General features: G+C 46.6%; 4 protein-coding genes and 1 long non-coding RNA gene across 6 annotated transcripts in view; 2 read left to right on the top strand and 3 right to left on the bottom strand.

Annotated features, from left to right (window-relative positions):
• Nucleotides 1–357, top strand: part of LOC101769037 (transcription factor SCREAM2) — a 1,174-nt gene extending 817 nt beyond the window's left edge. Inside the window, exon 3 of the mRNA XM_004978505.3 lies at nucleotides 1–357. This exon is cut by the window's left edge and continues 158 nt beyond it. Within this exon, the coding sequence (XP_004978562.1) occupies nucleotides 1–139 (139 nt within the window). The 3' untranslated portion in view covers nucleotides 140–357.
• LOC101769439 (BTB/POZ domain-containing protein At3g56230) lies at nucleotides 205–4,257 on the bottom strand. The gene is made up of 3 exons (XM_004978506.3): nucleotides 1,730–4,257; nucleotides 937–1,113; nucleotides 205–839 (listed from the first exon to the last, which is right to left on the bottom strand). The coding sequence occupies exons 1-3, from the start codon at nucleotides 2,183–2,185 to the stop codon at nucleotides 345–347; spliced, it is 1,128 nt and encodes a 375-aa protein (XP_004978563.1). The 5' UTR covers nucleotides 2,186–4,257; the 3' UTR covers nucleotides 205–344.
• Nucleotides 4,258–4,401: 144 nt separating this feature from the next.
• Nucleotides 4,402–5,424, bottom strand: LOC101769837. Its single transcript, XM_004978507.4, has 2 exons — nucleotides 5,111–5,424; nucleotides 4,402–4,993 (listed from the first exon to the last, which is right to left on the bottom strand). Exons 1-2 carry the CDS (start codon nucleotides 5,181–5,183, stop codon nucleotides 4,719–4,721), a joined length of 348 nt encoding a protein of 115 aa, XP_004978564.1. The 5' UTR covers nucleotides 5,184–5,424; the 3' UTR covers nucleotides 4,402–4,718.
• Nucleotides 5,425–5,880: 456 nt separating this feature from the next.
• Nucleotides 5,881–8,357, top strand: LOC101770243 (folate synthesis bifunctional protein, mitochondrial). 2 transcript variants are annotated; one of them, XM_004978510.4, is made up of 3 exons: nucleotides 5,881–6,077; nucleotides 6,366–6,544; nucleotides 6,639–8,357. In XM_004978510.4, exons 2-3 carry the CDS (start codon nucleotides 6,454–6,456, stop codon nucleotides 8,153–8,155), a joined length of 1,608 nt encoding a protein of 535 aa, XP_004978567.1. In that variant the 5' UTR covers nucleotides 5,881–6,077; nucleotides 6,366–6,453; the 3' UTR covers nucleotides 8,156–8,357. The 2 variants fall into 2 exon arrangements, with proteins under 2 accessions (XP_004978567.1, XP_004978566.1); XM_004978509.4 differs by having other exon boundaries at nucleotides 5,881–6,138.
• A 568-nt stretch (nucleotides 8,358–8,925) lies between these two features.
• On the bottom strand, nucleotides 8,926–18,931 carry LOC106804493. Its single transcript, XR_001393309.2, has 3 exons — nucleotides 18,838–18,931; nucleotides 18,285–18,335; nucleotides 8,926–11,369 (listed from the first exon to the last, which is right to left on the bottom strand). It is a non-coding gene; the product is annotated as an uncharacterized LOC106804493 (long non-coding RNA).
• Between the last annotated feature and the right edge of the window lie 1,069 nt (nucleotides 18,932–20,000).

Raw genomic sequence — 20,000 nt, 5'->3', positions numbered from 1 at the left:
CTGCGCCGACGACACCGCCTTCCGTCTCCAAGCGCTGGGATCTGGTCAGTCCCAGCAGGGGAAAAGCGTGGATGAGCAAATGGTTCGGCAAGCGGTGTTGCAGGCCATCAGCAAGTGCATGGACGATGACCATGAGTAACACATTATTGGTTCCATACAGAGCTCAACTATTAAAGATCGAGACCTGAACTGAGCCATTGGTCCTTGGAGTATACGGGAACTTTTTCATCAGTAATGTGGTCACCTGTGTGTTGCAATATAATGCAAAAGGTCACACTTGAGATCAGAATTCAGACATATGCATGTACACGTCACTCAGAAACAACTGCGGCAGCATGCAGGTTTCAAGCTCCTCTATGTACATCCTCTATGCACGGTTCTTTATTAGTTGTCGTCGCCGACATGCTGGCCAGCAGCGCCCGGGTGATCTCCACGCACAGCCCCGCGTTCCTGACGGCGAACTCCTCGTACTCTGCCGAGAACACCACCTGCTCCGCGTGCTCCACCACGGTGTCCATGGCGCGCTCCCTGAGCACGGCGCTTGAGCTCAGGTCCGCCACCTCCAGCGTCCGCAGCACGTTCCGGGGCTCCACGGCCGCCGCCAGCCGCGCCTCGCAGGCCCGCCGCAGGAACGGGACGTCATACTTGTCAGCCGCCACGAGCAGCGCGTGCAGGTGGCGCTCCGGCAGGTCCTGCTCGAGGGCGCCAGTGTAGAGGAAGGCGAGGAGGAGGGAGAGCTCGTCGTGGGAGAGCTCGGGGAGGGAGATGGAGTCGCCGGCGGGGGCCTTGCACTGCTCGTCGCTGGACAACACGTGCCGGAACACCTCGGACCTCGCGGCCTGCGCGCACTCCATCAGCATCAGATGCGAAATTGATGAGCTGGGCTTAATTTAAACTTCAGTGGAGGCCCATCAGTAGGCTAAAAGGCCCACTCACCAGGATGGCTTTGTGGGCTGGAATTGGGGCCCCAGTGCCGGGTCTGACGTCGATGTCGGTGTGCATTCCATCCTTCCACGCTAGCGCGAAGCCTTGTTCGAGGAAGGCAGCTTTCTGGTTGCTCTCATCCTCCCGGTCTCTCATCTCCTTCACCTGCTGGCATGCATGTCCCATCCCCTGCATTCAACAACAAAAAAAATAAAATAAAAATCATTATGCTGGCAAAAATCATACTAGCACCTCTGACTTTAGTGTCATCTTTGCCTACTGAACTGGATATGGATAAATCAGAAATAATTTCGCCACATGCTCAGTGCTTATTACTACTCAAAAAGTGGTTTTTGCAAATGTGAAATGGCAGAGGTCAAAGAAAGAGTTGTTTTTTTTCAAGGATCTTCGCTGTTCACAAGGCACCAGACACATAGTGAAAAATGAAAAATCAAGTACAATGTAATCTGCATTCCTGAGGTCAAAACAGAAGGGAATTCTGTAACACAACACTAGCATGTGGCGCACTTGTTGAAATGAAAACCTCAAGAATACATTAACATCAGCGTCACTGTTACAAAACCTTTCAGTTGAAGCATACAACTGCGATGGTGACATGCAGCTCTACTAACAGCAAACCATGCTATCACACCAAACCAAACGTCGATAACTAATGCACCTTGCAACGAACAAATTAATGGCTGAGAAAATATAATTCAGCTATGTAATTTTGGCCTTATGAAAAATCGATCGAGATATCTAACATCTGAAACCGTAAGGAACAAATTAAGTTAGGAACTCTTACCTTGGTTGAGCTGTTTAGCTTAGTTGACACGGGAGACTTGGCAGAACCATGGCCATCATCTTCTTCTTGCTCATCCTTGTTGAGGAAGCCGATGATGGCCTTGGCACCTTCATAGCAGGGAGCACATATGGTGTTCCTTGGAAGCCTGTACATGGTGGCCATGGGACTGCAGATGCAGCAATCCATGCTTCTGCTACCTCCGGCTCCGCTGCTTCCTCCTTGCCTTCCTTTGCTTCCTCCTCCTTCTCCCTCTGGGTCTGCAACTGCAATGATGCTAACAACAAGCTGTTCTCCATTGCTTTGCGTTGGGTGAGGGTATAAGAATGAATGGAGAAAGAGCCAGCAGGATGGTGTGCTAGCTGCTATTTCTTTTTCTAGAACTGGTATGCGGTGGTTGCTGACTGAGACAATCAGGGGGATTAAAATTCTCCTGATTTTCATAAATGTGCAATCCATGAATGTAGTCGGTGCATTGACACTCTTTTCGTGTCAGGTACATTTACTAAACTGACCTTGGCCGGGTCTCTTCCATTTTCAAATGGAATGATGATTGTTGGATTAGCAGTACAACAACCAATCATGCAAAATGTCAGTAGCTAGTATTGCGGTTGGACACGACACAAGGATTTAATTGAGTTCCATACCAGAAAGAAGGAAGTGTGGTGCTCAAAGCTAGAGCAGACATTGTCTTTGTGGATTTTCCTTTTATTTAGTGCAAGCTTAGGTACAGTTGTCTAACATAATGCTGGTCCGTAAAGCTAACTACTGTGTACCTAGAACAGCCTGTTCATGGACTCTACTGCAGAGGGTACTACATACATTGCGACTAAATTAAGCCTTTACGGCGTAATTAGTGCAAATGAAGATCTTAGCTGGCTCCGAAAGTACTCAACACACAGAGAAGATTACTGATACAAAAGTGCTAAACTTCATTTAGTGCAGTTGAAGATGTGCCTACTTCTATGGAGAGGGGCCCTCAAAAAAAAAACTTCTATGGAGAGGGAAAAAGGACTTGAACTCCAACTAAGAAAAGTATTGCATAAAAGTTTCCTCCCCAAATGGAGGCTGCGTTAACGAAATCGGAAGGACATTACCGTCTTTTCCTCTCAAGATATAAGTAGATATCAGACTTTACATCCAGACAAAATGATGATCACATGATTATAAAATGAATGGAGGGAATTATGGACCAGAAGGTTGAGGGGGACTCTGTAACCTAATTAAAAGAGACTTTTTTGGGCGAACTGATATGGAACTATGGAAGATGTGGATCAGTGGATGTTGGAGACTTGGAGGGTGGCACGCTTAGGCAATGCTGCGTTAACAAGCTAACCACTAGGCCCCCACTCACCCGACATCAGAGCCCCACTAGCTCTTTTAATTTCAAGTAATGCTAGAAGACCACAAGAATATGAATATAGAATTGCAGTATACTATACACTAGTGCCGTAGGGATAAAAGACAGTTTTTTTTAAGTAAATCTCAAGTATCATTGCAGAAAAACATGTCATCATGCATGACTAGCTTAGATCAGCTTTTTTTAATAAAAAAGGTAGGAAAAGAAAGAAAGAAAGAAAGCATGCTTGTTAATTAGTGTAATAATACCTGCCCCCTGAAAGGAAAAACATGTACTGGTAGTCTGGTACAAATTAAAGGGCTGATGATGATAATGCGGACAAGTCTGGCTGGAGATTGATCCGTTGATGCTTTCATAATAATGAGGATTTGTTGGGTTGGCTACGTGTCAATATAATTTAGCTACAGCGGGCGAGAAGCCAAAAAGGATGCGTTGATCCTCTCTAGTTGATTGTTATATTAGTATTGTAGTTTTGCTGATATGGTCTGGTTGATGGTCTGATATGCGTTGATCAAGTGAAGTATTTTTTTTAAGAAAAACAACAACAACAAACATGTCATTCATCTCATGATATATAAGGGGTTTATTGGTGAAAATAAGCGAGAATTTCACTGAACGTTTTGCTTATTTTTCTAGATTCTCGTTTACGTGGTAAGCCGCTTCAGAGATTTTAACTACAAGAAGTGAGAAGCGAGAAGATATTTGTTTAGATTATAATCCAAGCATGGTCGAGAGAAGCGGAAATAAACAGTGCCATTGATATTTCAGGTCAAGCGAAGTAGTAACCAGATATCAGAGCAGAGCAGAGCAGGCCTTTACGTGGGCTGACTCTTGGGCTTTATGGACCATGGCCCAATGTAATGTTGTCTATCTGTCTCCGGTGGCACGTTTTCTTCCCTGTGTGCAGCGGGCCACTTGATGCATACTCAGGAGTATTTTTTTTTTGGAAGAAAGTATCACTAGTACTATATTACATTACATTAACCGCAGTCCCAGGTGGAATCCTCCGCGGAAAATGGACAGCACATTCAGGAGAAGTGAAGCTGAAGAAAAGAATGCCAAGTAAGGAAATGATCTCGGTAACTTGGATAGCCGAGGGTGTGTTTGGTTGGTTCACTTATGAAATGATTTAAAATAATTTAAAATAATAATGATTTCTTTTTTGATTGGGTGAATTGTCCATATCATTCCACTTAATATATTATTCTAATAGTCCAATCTTAATATATTATTCTAATAGTCCAAACAAATTGGTTGAAACTCCCAAGACCAATGCCAGTAATTCGAGGCAGTTCACACAGGCCGTCACATCACATTCACCATCCTTTTAAGAAAGAAAATACCATTATCGTCATCATCATCACCATTCAACAAATCAAATGGTTGTAACAGTACAGGAGGATCAGGATCGGAGCAGTAGTCGCCGCCTCCGGATCCCAAAAGGCAGCAGGAAACCAAACCATGGATTCTTCCTTTATTTCCTATGTGCCGCCCATGGATGTGGATGCGGACGTTGGATGGATAATGTAAAGTAAACGGAATCACGGGCGTCTTAGCTGGATGGATTAGCACAAACCCGCCACGTCATGCTGAGGTCCAGCTTCTCCGGCGATCCTCCCAACGGAAGGACGACTACCAGCTCCAGCGCTCGTTCTCGTTGCCGTCGGCGTCCGTGGCCGGCGGCAGCTGCGAGTAGAAGTCGAGGTCCAGCTTGTCGGCGGCGTGGTTCTTGCCCTTCTTGCTGCGGTAGTGCACGAACGCCGCCGCTCCGCCGAGGACGGCGAGGGTGAGCGCCTGGGCGTGTATCCTGGCGTGGATCAGCCTCAAGCTCGTCGCCGCCCGCTGCGGCGCCGCCCCCCGCCGGCTGTACGCCACCGACGCGCCCGCCGCCGCAGCCCACACGCCGGCTGCATACAGACGCATCAAGTGAAGGGGCCGGAGGAGAAGCTAACTAAGGTCGATTCAGCAGCAAGGAAAATCCAGAGGGGATCGGATCGGGTCGGGTCGGATCACTGACGACTCACCAACTGTTGAGAGCTTGTGCTCCTCCACCCAGGACTGCACCGACGAGCTCGAGCTCATCCTCTTGGAGTCCATGGACCTTCAATTCCTCTGCCTGCTGCTGATGACACGGAACTAGCTAGCTACCAACCGGGTCTTGGATTGTTTGGTGATGCTAGGGATGAACGAATGAAAGGGATTGGTGGCAGCAGGTGAGTTGAGATACTTATAGCTCTCTAGTTCTTTCTGTGGGTGGTTTTGTTGTGGGCTCTGTCGCCCCAGGTTTCGCTCGATGGTGAGGAAGAAAGGCCGGCACCCCCAGGTTTCGTTCAGGCGGGCCCCACCTTATCTGCTTCTTCGCTGCTTGCTTTGCCCAAAATACTATTATTATTGTATTTAGACGCAGACATGTGGGCCATGAACAGCTAGCGTGCATAATCTTGATGATCTTGTGAGTGACTTGGATCCAAGTGACTCACTGATTAGAACATGGTAACCACCATCCACTGTGCCTTGCACCAAGTGCAACAAAACCAGCAATTTCTTGCCCTGCCTTTCTTGTTAGCACAGCACTTTCCAGCAACAAAAGGGGTCGGTAACAAAAGGCTTGAGATTTTGGGCCGGCTGCGGCTGTTGCTGTACAGCCCAGCCGTTCGGCTGCGGCCCAAACAGCAGCAGCCCAGCCGAACAGCTGCACGGTTCCCATCTGAACTCCCGTATCCGGTTCCCCAGTCGCCTCCCACCGAACTCCGCCCCGCCGCCCACTCCGCCTCCGCCCCCGCCGCCCTCCGCCCCCGCCGCCCTCCGCCCCGCCGTCGCCGCCCCGCCCAGCTCCGCCCAGCCCCGCCGCCCGCCGCCCGCCGCCGCCGCCGCCACCTCATCTCACCCTACCTTCTCTCGATCCGTTCCCTCACCAGCGACGGGATCTCGCCGGAGCCGGAGATACATTAGAAGAAATAAATGAATATATCAGCCTTGTTCCAACACAAAGTTAGAAAAAAAAACTTTTCATGCTTGTTCCAACACAAAGTTTAAAGCTACTTTTTCATTGGTACATAATCTCTTTTAGTGTGTGATTCGAACTTTGGCGACCAAGCTTTCATTAGTACACAATGCATATCTTGCCTTTCTTTTTCATACATGTATCTGCCTTTAATTTTAAAACTAGTGTGGCTGTTAACCTTGTGTGCATGATGCATATATCAGCCTGCTCATTATTATTAGCTTTAGTTAGGCTTGCTCAGACCTCAGATTTGTCTTTGCTCTGCTAATGACCAGATGTGACGGATTGATGGTCTGGTGAAAGACTTACAAGACTACAAATTGATTTCAAGCGCTTGCTTTGTTAATTCGCTTATGTTCAACGATGCTCCTCCATGCTAAGGAGTCACTTAAGAAGATGTATCCTGTTGCAAAGAACTACCTTGGAGGGCTGCTCCCAGCACATTCATTTTCAGGTACTGTTCCAACTTTTGCTTTCCAAATCCTCTGTCTTGCAATAAAGGGCAGCTCCTCTAAGCCTCTAACTCACTCCTTTGCATTTTTAATCAGTGTCTGATCTTGTTTATCCTTCAAGATCTTCAAACAGAGCTTCTAGGCATGCTATTCCATTCAAGGCTCGTTTGTTTACGAAATGTTCGCTTGAGAGATGTTCAGCTGACCAAGAGATCGTGATTGCTATGGGAAGTAATGTGGGTGATAGAGTCAGCACATTTGACAGGGCATTGCAGCTGATGAAAAACTCGGGCGTGATCATCACTAGGCATGCCAATCTCTATGAGACTGCCCCTGCTTATGTGACCGATCAGCCACGGTTTCTTAACTCTGCCATTCGGGGCACAACTAGGCTCAGTGCGCATGAGCTTCTTAAAAGGCTAAAAGAAATTGAGAAGGATATAGGCCGCACTAGTGGAACAAGGTACGGCCCAAGGCCTATTGATTTAGACATACTTCTATACGGTAACTACGAGATCAATAGTGAGACTCTAATTGTGCCGCATGAGCGCATCCATGAGAGACCATTTGTTTTAGCACCTCTTGTAGACCTTTTAGGTGCATCCGGTGATGATGGTATCGAAACAAGTTGGCACTCTCTTTCGAAGTGCAGTGGTGGTTTCTTTAAATTATGGAATAAACTTGGAGGTGAATCTATAATTGGAACAGATTGTATCAAAAGGGTATTGCCTGTTGGGAATCGTTTGTGGGATTGGTATGAGAGAACCCTCGTCATGGGGGTCCTTAATCTAACACCAGACAGCTTTAGTGATGGAGGCAAGTTTCAACAAGTGAAGGCTGCCATTTCTCAGGCTAAGTTATTAATCTCAGAAGGTGCAGATATAATTGATATTGGTGCTCAATCTACCAGGCCCTTTGCAAAGAGATTATCTCCAAACGAAGAACTTGAGAGATTGGTTCCTGTTCTGGATGAGATTATGAAAATTCCCGAGATGGAGGGCAAGTTGCTCTCGGTGGATACATTCTATGCAGAAGTTGCTAGTGAAGCTGTGAAAAGAGGAGTTCACATGATCAATGATGTATCCGGTGGACAGCTTGACCCCAAAATTCTTAAAGTTGCTGCTGAACTTGGAGTTCCGTATGTTGCAATGCACATGAGGGGAGATCCATCAACTATGCAAAGTGAACAAAATTTACATTATGATGATGTCTGCAAGGAAGTTGCTTCTGAGCTATATGCGCAGGTGAGAGAAGCTGAGTTATCTGGGATTCCATTGTGGAGGATAGTTCTAGATCCAGGCATTGGGTTCTCCAAGAAATCCAAACATAACCTTGAAGTAATTATGGGATTGGAATCCATTAGGAAGGAGATGGGTTCAATGAGTATAGGTGCTTCACATGTGCCAATATTACTGGGACCCTCAAGGAAAAGATTTTTAGGTGAAATATGCAATCGTGCCAATCCAGTTGAGAGAGATGTTGCTACTGTTGCAGCTGTGACAGCTGGGATTTTGAATGGAGCTAACATAGTAAGGGTCCATAATGCTGGATATGGTGCAGATGCTGCAAAAGTTTGTGATGCATTGCATAAGGGAAGAAGATGGGAAGAGTAGATTGAGCCACCTGATCAAACAGATACCGAACTCTGATTTTATACAATAAAATGGTGATGCAGCATAGTTACTCTGCTGCTCAATGGGATTCTCATATTACATCATTTCTGGAGTATCTTGTTGTAATAAACCAGAGATGATGTTTTTCTTGTATGATCTCCTTTCTAAATTCTTCAATGAAGCATGTGTTCGACTCAGATCATTTGGAAAGAGTAGTCAAGGAATAAGGTTACAAAAGCTGCTAGTAATTTACAGATTCTTGCCCCCCCCCCCCCCCTGGTCCTATTTAGACGATTTTCCATATCTTCTTTCCAATTTTTAATAACATCAGATGGATTATGCCATTTCAGAATTTAATTGTTGACAAGTTTGATTTGTGTGTATCTTTTCTAGTTCAGACATAAATGGTAGGTTAGGGTTATACCCGGTTCTCCTTGTACTTTTGTATTTTCCACTTTGTTTTCTGGAATACGCGGGAGAGCTTGGCATCACTGTGTTGGAGAAAGTGTATTTTGCACTTCGGTATGGCCCAATGAGGAAACCTCATGTTTCGCAAGTGCGTATGACATGCATAGTTTCAAGACTTGGTCTATGATTTGCCTTGGTTTCTGAGGGTTTTATCATCCAATTATGAAATATAAATATTTTCCAGATACCTCATATGGATTACTTTTCGTTCTGAAGTGCTGTGGATCGCATTTTTTTTAACTCTAAAGAAACTCGGTTGGTATCTCCTAGTCTTTGACTACAAGTGCCAGTGATTATACTGTGGCTAATTTTTCATGATTTAAACTAAGTTCTTGAGGTCTTTTTTCTCTCTTGTTAAAGGTATTGGAATTTGATATTAAATGGACTGCACTCGCTCAATTTTGTTCAAAACATTTGAGGAAATACAAAACTTCAAGAGGTTTATACTTTGTTTGTTGCACATGCACGGATATGATGGCACTACACTCCATGTAATTGACATATAATCTATATCATCGAGTATCAGTCATTCACTGAATAGTTAAAATAATATGAACAAAGTTCTATTAACATAATCTATTACAATTCTTCCCTTGTCTGTGCGGTATTTCTCCATTTGCTTTCTTTGGTATGTTAAAAATTGATTTCAACTGGAATTGCCTCAGGAAGGCCATATACAGGTTTCCTGATGGACATCTTTGAAGAGAAGTTGATTAGCACACAACAGCCATGCATCTTAGAGCTGAGATTAGATGTCAGAAGATTAGGTTAGCTTACCTCAGATGAGATCATGAGAGTAAGAAAATTTTTATTATTCCCGATACCATTTACTGTCAAAAATTGCTGTGGTCACTATCTGACTCCAAAACTTTAAAGCACATCCTGCTCACACATGTTGCTAATGAAGCTGTCTGGCAAGGGCAAAAAACTTTCTTATATTTCCAAGAGAATGCAGATATAACCTGCTGAGGCAACCTGAACAAACCATGCAGTGTGGACAGCACAGCGTTAAGTTTTAGTCAAATGGAAATGGGATGCTAGCCACAACAATTTGCACAACTTTGATTTTATGTTTCCCCTGGTAATTTGTACTCTACTTTTGTTTTGTAAATGCTGAAGCTGTCTGGCTGTTTTTTTTTATTTACATTCAGATTCGCCACTTGCTCTGTCTTCTCTGAAACAATCCTAGCCTTGACATGGAGGTGCAAAGATCACCACATAGTTACATGTAACTGTGATTTGCTATCAATGAATCATGTGGGCCTGTTGATTTTTATGAACACCAGTCAACATGGTTTTGAATTTCAGCTATTGAAATACTTGAACATCCTTCCCTGTTCTAGTATATTGAAGATTATAGTAACTCATATGTGGCAATATTTGCAAAGCTGTATACATGCACCGGAGATCTCCAATAGAAGCCTGATATATATACATGTTCAGAGTTTGATGCAGATTTTTCTCCATTCTTGCACTTTATCTAACTTGTACTTTTCACTTATCTCAATTTATGCTATGGTGCTAAGTTGAGATGTGTTCCTTTATAGAAAGCCCTTTAGACCTTATAAAGATACTCTCGGCTATTGAAATTTTGTTTTGTTGTCCATCCAGGTTGCATGTGTGTTCCCATTGGGTCCCAAGTCCCAAAATTTTGATGGTCCAGATGTTCGGACTCTTCCCCAGGTTAGTGATATATGAAGTCATTTCTTCCTTTGCTTTTATCAAAAATGCAATGATGCAAACTCAAGTTAATATTTGTCCCAAAAAGATGACTGCTGTCCATCTCTGAGAAGAGATCTCCATTCTGCAACTTCAGACTGGTCCTAAGAATGGTGAAAGCTTAAGTGGTTTTCGGATGTGTCTCGGCACATTGCTTGACAAAAATAATTCTTGAGAATCATTGACATCAATAATTTTAGTAAGTTTGCTATGCTTTAAAAGTTAGAAAAAAAACTATCACTTCAGAAACCCATCATTTCTTTCTCAAAATCCTTTATGCAATAACTGCTGAATATTCACATGGCATCACAATTATTCACTGATATTCACTGATATGTTTCCTTCTGAAAATTTGAAGTGAGCATCTCTACCCCTCTGCATATATACACAACTTGAACCCATAAATTTTCTCATAAAATTCTATTCCATATCTTTAGGCAATACTAGCTGTGGCTTAGGAAAAACTTGAAATAGCAAAATACATAGCCTCAATATTTTTAAGAGTTCTCACTGAACTCCTTTCATGTGATCAGTTATGCCTTGCAAGTTCCAATTTTTAGGAGTTGGTTTGTTTTTGGGAAAATCAGGGAATAAAGGATGTTTATTTCTAACTGAGCCCTTTCTATATCTAAATATTCGAAAGAAGTGAAGTACGCAAAGATAAAACTATACTATGATACAACATTAGAGTATATGTTCGAATTAATTGCATTTACAATCTAAATTTTTTAAATGATTATACATAGAGCTGAACATTGTGGAACCATGCCTGCCTACAATAGGTATATACGACACTGAACATACAGTTGGCAAGGTGTAGATCCACTGACCCAATTGGTCTCCTGTTTTCTCTAATTTTATAATTTTCCAAGGTCAAGTCCCAATTTTATCATCTGGCATTGCGTGAAAGTTGCAGGACGCAGAAACATACAGTGCCCAGCATTTGCCTCATCCAGTGATGTGCATTTTGGCCTCTTATACTGGTCTCTATCATTCCAGTTACTACCTCCCCAGGTCAGTACTTCCCCTGCAGCAGTGCTCACCTCTTATTTTTCCTTATGCCTTGTTAATTGTGCTAGAGATATTGCTCCATGGTGAAATGAAATTAACTAAGTTATTGTGCTATCATTTTATCAAATAATTTCACTTTCCTGCATGAAGTTACTACTTCAGGACGTGTTCTGCTAGCTTAATGAAAATACAAACATCCTGCTTATGCTCCCAAGAAAAATGAAAATGCATTAGACATCAAGTTTGCATCATTCCTTTTTTTTCGAACAACGCAGGAGAGCTGCGCGTCATTTCATTTAAGATAGAGAAAAAAGAGTACATAGAGAGGGGGAGAGCCCCCAGACTAAGTACCAAGCACACCCACACAACTCACACAACTCAACACCTACAACAGAGGAACCTTACTGAAGCGCCACAAAAAAACAGGAGGGATCAGACCAACCAGCACCAAATCTAAGCTGCTGGAGGAAGCGACCTAGCAAGCAACTTGCTGAGATGAGAGGCTCCAGCCAAGCACCACAGGGTGCTTTCATTAGTTATAGCCTGAAGGAGCATCTGGATGTTAGGGAGAGAGCCTTCAAACACACAAGACTTCCGATGCTTCCAAATCTCCCATGCCACCAAAATGATGAGTGAATTTAAGCCCTTGCGCCACTCCTTTGGTGTAGCTCTTATTAATTTGCCCCACCAAGCTGAGAAGCTAGTAGCATCAGCCGGCACATCAACTACTAGATTTAGATGAGAGAAAACCAAGCACCAGATTTGTCTTGAGAACACACAAGATAACAGCAAATGTGGGGCTGTTTCTTGTGCCTGATCACAGAGCAAGCAGGCTGGAGGATGCTGCAGTCCCCTGCTGGCCAGCCTGTCAGCGGTCCAAAGTCTCTGTTTGATAGCCAGCCAAATGAAGAATTTGCATCGTAAAGGGGCCCAACTTCTCCAAATCCTTTTCCATGGTATAAATTTTATAGAGCCCACAAAGAAGGCCTCATAAGCAGACTTACTAGAATAAAGACCGGATTGTGTTAGCTTCCAAATATAGTGGTCAGGGGTGTTCTGTTGAAGCTGGACACCATCCAATTGGTCCCAGAGCAGCAGGTATTCCATCAGGACCTCAACTGACAGTCCTCCTCTAATGTCTGACACCCAGCACCTATTGGAGAGAGCCTGAGCAACTGTTCTAGACTTGACAATTCTTTTGGGAATAGTCTGGAACAGATTTGGTGCTATTTCAGCCAAGGTCTTTCCCTCCAACCATCTATCTTTCCAGAAGAGCACTGTCTCACCATTCCCAAGCACTGAGACTGTAGCCATATTAAACAAGGCTTGTGCTTTGTGAGGTACTTGAATATGCAGACCAGCCCATGGCTGGGTAGGATCTGTTTTGTGAGCCCAAAGCCATCTGATCCGTAAGGCCTAGCCAAAGGATTCAAGGTTGTGGATGCCCAGGCCTCCATATTCTAACGGGCGCTGAACCTTTTCCCATGAAACCAAGCAATTTCCTCCGTTTGCCTGTTCCTGCCCTTTTCAAAGAAAACCGCGCCGTTACTTGTCAATTGCCTTGACTACCCATTTTGGCAGATCAATCGCAATGAGATGGTGGATTACAGATGCTGTTAGAACCACCTTAATGACTAAGACGGCCTGCTCTATTCATAAGGGAAGCTTTCCAATTTGGGAGGTAATCAGCGACTTTATCAATAAGGGGCAGAAGGACTTCCTTGGTTGGTTTTCTTATTGTGAGGGGCAAGCCAAGATAAGTACAAGGAAAATCCTTTACTGGACATGCCAATAATTCAGAAGTTATGTGTATCTCTTCCTGGGAGCAATGAATTGGAAAGGCTGAACTTTTGGCAAAGTTAGTATGGAGGCCAGAAGCATGCCCAAATATATCAAGAATCATCTTAATCACTCGGAGGTCATCCTGATTTGGGCGGAAAAAAATAACTGCATCATCGGCATAGAAAGATGCCCTGTGTAAGACGCGCCGGACAGCAAGAAGTTGCAACAGGTTTTGTCTGGTGGCATATTTGATGAGAGAATTCAGCACCTCCATAACCAAGATGAAAAACATAGGTGAGAGCGGGTCTCCCTGCCTGAGACCACGGTGGTGAAAGAAACCAGCCCCCGGCTCCCCGTTAACCAGCACCTGAGTAGATGAGGTGGACAGTATCAGACATAACAGGTTGCACCAACGACGGCCAAAACCCAAATGACGGAGTACTTCCAAGAGAAAAGGCCATGAGACCGAGTCAAAAGCTTTGGAGATATCCAATTTAAGGAGGATATGAGCTTCCTTTTTGGCATGCAACGACTTGACCATCTGCTGGACAAACAAAAAATTATCGTGTATGTTCCTTCCTTTATGAAAGCACTGATTCGGGGGGATCAAGCTTGGCAAAAGAGGGGCTAATCGATTTGCCATGATTTTTGTGACAAGTTTAGCAAAACTGTGAATCAAATTTATGGGTCTGAAATCTTTGACTGAGAGGGCATCCTGTTTCTTGGGCAAAAGCGAAATAAGAGTTGTGTTGAGTAACCTGAAACGAAACACATGACCTCGATGAATGGACCGCAGAGCCGACATGACATCCTCTTTGATAATATTCCTGCAAGTTTTATAGAACCTGCCAGTAAACCCATCTGGTCCTGGGGCCTTGTCCAAGGGCATCTCCTTAATTGTGGCCCACACTTCCTCTTCTGTGAAAGGGACTTCCAAAGCGGACAGATCATGTTGTTGAATCCCCAGTTCGGCAAAATCAATGGTATAATCTCGTGCCTCAGCCGTGCCCAACAAATCTTCATAGAATTGATCTACAGCTTCCTGTTTATCCTTTTGGTCAAAGACAGTTTGATCACCCACTTGTAATTTAGCAATGAAATTCTTCTTCTTCCTGTATCTAGCTTGCTGGTGGAAAAAGGATGTATTGGCATCTCCTTCCTTAAGATAAAGCACTCTAGAACGGAGTCGAGCAATAGTCCGTTCCAGGGAGGCCAAGCCCAAACAGTGGAGCTTAAGTTTTTTCCTCAGCCACTCCTCCCTGGGAGAAAGATCCCTGGAATCTCTAGCAATCTCAAGGTGATGAAGAATTTCTTTGGCCGTTCCTAGCTGTAGCTTGACATTACCTATTTTCTGCTGTTCCCATTTATGGAGGTCCCTGGTAAGTCTCTGCAATTTTAGGAATAGGCGCTCCACTGCACAAGAAGATGGTACAGGGGCATTCCAATTTTTCTGGACCGCTTCCGAGAAACCAGGAAGTTTAGTCAGAAGCTCTCAAAATGAAATCTGCTCTTGCCACTTTTACAGACCTTCAATCCCAAAACAAGGGGCAATGATCAGAGACAACAGATGCACTGCTTTGCAGGACTGCATCAGGGAAAATATTCTCCCAATCCAGGCAGCAAAAGGCTGTCTAGTCTCACAAGAGTGGGTGAGGTACGTTCATTTGACCAAGTATATTTTCGCCCTAAGAGCGGAATTTCCTTAGCCTCCACATCATCCAAGAAACGCCTGAAACGACCCATCATGGCACGATCCAAGTTGGCATTGTTTTTATCAGCAGCTTGATAAATCAAGTTGAGATCCCCTCCAATTAGCCATGGTCCAGTACATAAGGCTCGTATATCCCTGAGTTCTTGTAAGAAAGCTATTTTATCTTCATCTTCTTGAGGCCCATAAGCCCCTGTAAATCACCAATTACGACCTTTTAGTTCCTCAAAATGGACAGAGACAAAGAAGTTGTCCACTCTAGAGGCTAGAATCTGACACATGTTACTTTTCCAGGCAATTAATATTCCACCTCTTGTACCAACTACTGGTAATGCCACAAATTTGTCATAAGCAGAACCGAATACAGAGAGGAAAATGCGCTGGGTCATGGCAGCAACCTTGGTTTCTTGAAGACAAACCACTGGAGCATTTGTAGATCGGATGACTTCACCAACGGCATCACATCGGCTTTTTTGGTCAAGACTACGCACATTCTAGATCAAAATAGAAGACGGATTCATTGATAAGACAGTAAAATAGAGACGACCAACAGCCAATCAGACATGGATTACAGGGTGTCCATATCTCATACCTAAGAATCCTCTTCTAGGCTCCACCCAAAGATGGCTGCCATGGCAGCCACATGAGTGTCCGCGAGACGACTGCCCATGATCTTGAAATATTCATCTTGGGTCTTGGGATCCATTTTTTCCTGCAATCAAAGCCAAGCGCCCTCATCACTCTCCTTTGGGAGGCAGTAGTGATGGGCCTCGGGGAACAAGGGTCGACACCTGCCACCCTCCTGCTTCGCCGAGGTAAAGAGCCCGGAGCCGCTGCTTTGGCACGCCTCTTGTGAATAACCGGCTGTGGAAGGAGCATCTCAGTTGGCTTGCAGACTTTAGACAGAATAGGGGCTGCCGGAGTTGAGACATTGCTGACAGTAACCTCCCTAGAGGTTTCGGAGGTAGGAGGGGGCTTGGTACGGACTCATGTGCGAGAATACACCTTCAGTGTTCCAACCCTAGAACCATCAGCAGTGAGAGTGTGAGGCGCCGCCATCTGGTCTTGAGTTTGAAAAGGCGTCGCCGTCGAGACACTGAGTTGCTGGATAGGCGTTGAAGGCCGTACATGATGGCCCGTGAGAAAAATTTCCATTATAGGGCCGTCCACTGGCAGTTGGGCCAGCAATCCATCAGGATCCGCATGAGAAATCACCAAGGGTCCATCCCCATCCAGAGCTGGCCCGCATGCAGCAGGCGCGGTCAACCGGAGGATAGAGATTCCCGGGAAATCATCAGCAGGTTGGAGCTCTTCAACCAACAGGGGCGCCGCCAAATCTTCCAAGGAGGGATTGCTTGGCTCGTCGGGTTGTGTGTTGGATACGGTTCCATAATCCCCAGAATTGATTGCTGGCGCTTCAAATGGTTCGTGCGCGTGGGGATCCGCCGTTCTGGCCGCCGGGGGAATTGCTCACACATGGGCCTCCCTGCTGGACTCTTCGGGCCACGTGCAGACCTCGTCATCAGGAGCCAGAGCATTGAAGCGGGGCGCCTCGGGTGATCCCCGCGCAGCCGTTACAACCTCAGCAGGAGCTACGCATGCCGGCTCCTCAGGGCACGCAGGTAGCTTGGAGCCGGGAGAAGCACCATCCCTGATGAACTCTTCGGGTGGCGGACCGCAATTAACAGCCGGCGCCACATCAATTGTAGCATTGGGAGAAAGTAGGTTGCACGAAGCACCAATGGACCCCAGCCTGTCATGCACTGGGAAGCGTGCCTTCGCCGAGCTCCCTGGCGCCGATGAGCTAGGGCTTTCCGCCAGCGAGCCACGCCGCCGTCGCCAACGCCTTCGATGGCGACCACCCTGCTGGTCAGCTCGAGGCAGGGGTGGCGGGGCATCAGCTGGCGGATGCAAATCAACGGGAGAACACGAAATCTCAATCTGATAATCCAGACACCGTCTTCCTTCATGTGGATGAACTCCGGCCACCAGTGGCTCCACGATCCCCAATTCCAAACCTTCAGGGACACCACTTGGAGAAGAACACCATGCTGTCACCCGGAATACGTCCCTACAATTCTCAGTATCCGGGTTGAGGCCTTCAATCCAGCAATACTCATTAAGAAGGTGTTCCGCCGTTGCCAAGTCCCATGCGTGAGCAGGGATGCCCCGCAGCTCAATCTCCACAGGGACTGAAAGCACCGCCGCGGCGGAGTGAAGGAGACGGGACCAGCGCCTGACGTGCAGGCGATGAGTATGAGTGATGATTGGCCTTCCTTCATTATACACCCGTGTCGCCGAATCAGCATTTGCAAAGGTCATCAGGAAACTTGAAGCACCAAAACAATGAATGATAAGCTCCTCATCTTCCAAGCTGAAACGCTGGGCAATTGTGGCCTTGATGGATTCTGGCGAGTCATCGAGAGCATTCCCGAACACGGACACCACCAGTGCACGAGAAAGCTCGTCCTCTCTTTGGATCAGGGCGGCTGAGCGATCAATGATCTTTCGAGGCCGTACCACCGGGTCTTGATCATCATTGCTGGATGACGAGGGGGGAGCATGGCCGGCCACCACCTCAACAGGGGAGGTGACGGGGACGCTGGATGAAGATTGACCAATTCCGCCGTCCGCACGCCGTCCCCTGCTTCGGCGTTGACGTCGCCTTCCCGGAGCTCCTGCCTCAGCACCATCCTTCTGGATGGTCGCCATTGAACACACCGGGGTAGGGGGCGCCGCCACGCAGGACTTCACCGGCCGCCAGACCAAATGATGACCCGAGGAGGATTCCGGGCGCAGCACCGAGGGTCGACGTCAACAGATGGAGGACAGGTGACCGATATCCTGGCAAAGGAAACAACGTGGTGTCGGCCCGATGCTCTGACGAGAAGCAGTTGAAGCACCTGCCTCGGAGGTGCCGAAGGGACCGGTCGACGAGGTGGGCGGACTACACGCAGGCGCGCGCGGCGGGCACGCCGACTTTCCACCGTCCTCCACCCCTCCGTGTCAGGTTCACGGCGCACACCGGGGCTAGCCGTCGGGCGCAGCACAAAACGGGTGGGTAGCACCTGCCGCGAAGGGGCCAACACAGCACGAGGCGGGGGCGCCTCAAGCGCCGGGGCCAGCACAACGCGCACTGACGAGGCTGGCGAAGTCACGCGGTTGCCACGTCTGACCACCGCCGGCGAAACATCCTTGAGGAGGGCCTCCTTGAACGAGATAGGGGAGGCGCCAGAACCAGCCGAGGAAGGCGAACCATCAATCCATCTTTGCGCCTTGGAACAACCAGTGGCTGCTGGGCAGCAAGCAGGGGAAGAAGTTCCCGACGCCGGGGAGGGAGAAGCTGGACTAGAGAAGGTGGCTGCTGTGCCCGGAGTAGGCGCCGGCGTGAGGCTGGTGGTAGGAGAGGTGTCGGGGAGGAGGGGTGGGGGGGGGGAGTACCTGAGCCATCTCGCAATCATCTACTGCGCCGTTTGCATCATTCCTGATATCCTGCATAGTAAAGTGCATTAGAATAGAGCCAGTTTTTGCTACCATTAAAGAGCCTTAAGTTTTGAGAACACAATGAAACTTTATGTTTTCAAATAGACTCCTTGTCATGGTTTGCTCTTCAACAGGAGACACTGTGCTTTATGTGATAGAAATGAGATGTGAAAATTTTAAGAATAACATGTGTTGTGCCTATCCCTGTCATGCTGCTTGCTAGACAGGTCAAAAAGCTAGACTTGGCCATGGAACAGTGGAGCACCTGTGCCACTTCCTTTTACTGGCACACAGGAGCACAACTTTATTAGATTCTGTAAGGTGGAGGGAGGAGGGTTAGTAAAAATAGTGGTGATTGCCAGGAAAATCATCTCCCACTACACGTTAAGCATCTTATTATCCCACTTCCATTACCTTACTCCCCATCTTAATTACTTGCATCATACAAACCCCACATTTAAATCTTACAACTAAACACTAGCCCTTTTACATAGGCCAAAGCATGCATCACCTGTCTCTGCACTATGCAACCTTCTATGGCATCAAGGGTCTGAAGAAACAAACTCCTCGCTTAGATCACCTATGGATCTCAAACTATGCTGCATGCGTTTTGGGTTCTCATCACTGAACATTGAAGTGATCTGGCTGCCATCTCCTTTGCCCCTGCCCGGGTAGTAGTTATAGCTGTAGGACCTGCCTTCTTGATCAGGAGAACCTCCATAGCCGTACTCGGCTATGTAGGGGCTCGTACTGTGGTAGCTGTAGCTGTGCGTTACATGGTAAGGTGCAGCATCATATCTAACCCCATGCATGTCCATTGGGTGGTTCACCCAGTGCTCCCTGTACAGGTGGTGGCCGTCACCATACGGGTAGTCATGCATCTTATTCATCACGATGGCATCCATGACCGGGGGTTCTGCCGGTGGCACCTCCTTGGTCTCCGGTGTGGGCTCGGACGGAGCTGCCTCTGCTGGAGAGGCGTCAGCTGGTGGGTCAGCGGGTGGTGGAGCCTCCCCTTCGGCAGGCAGAGGCTGAGCCTCGGCTGAGGGATCAGTGTGTGAGAAGATAGTTGGGACCCTTTTGGTCTTCCTGATGGCCTTGACGATCCTCTCAGGGTGAGCCATCCCGACCACTGTGATCTTGTGATTCGCTTGATCTATGTATACTTCGCTAATACCTGAAAAGAGTCATTCTATAACTTCTAAGATGCCATGCACATTCTCTAGATGCTCTTACAACATAATGCTCACACAGTATAGCTGGATGCTTGAACGAGAAAAGGGCGGAGCTTCATTATGGCCATAGGTGGCCATTAAGAAAACAAAACAGCAGATTTGACCATAACATACACTAACAAAGCATCAATTTGAGTGTATTTGGTTTCATTCCATAGCCCCCTCCCCCCCCCGCCCCCCCAGGGGGGGGGTTGGGCGGCTGAGGGCTTATGTGGGGGCGAGGGGGGGCCAAGGTGCGCATTGAACGGGGACAGGGAGCCGGAAGCGGGCCGACACTTCGTGCGGATGGGGGCCTTATATTTTCTTATCTTTTGTTGATTTTCCAGAAATTTAGGAGTAATGTAGGTGAGGTATATTTTTTTTTTTTTTTTTTAACAGTGAAGAAAGAGAACTCACCTATATGAGAAGTCCGAAGCGAAGGAGGATAGTGAGGTGAACG

This window comes from Setaria italica, chromosome VIII, assembly GCF_000263155.2.
Source record: "Setaria italica strain Yugu1 chromosome VIII, Setaria_italica_v2.0, whole genome shotgun sequence".
NCBI lineage: Eukaryota > Viridiplantae > Streptophyta > Magnoliopsida > Poales > Poaceae > Setaria > Setaria italica.
The sequence above is the reverse complement of the archived record's forward strand: the minus strand, read 5'-3'. Positions and strand labels throughout refer to the sequence as shown.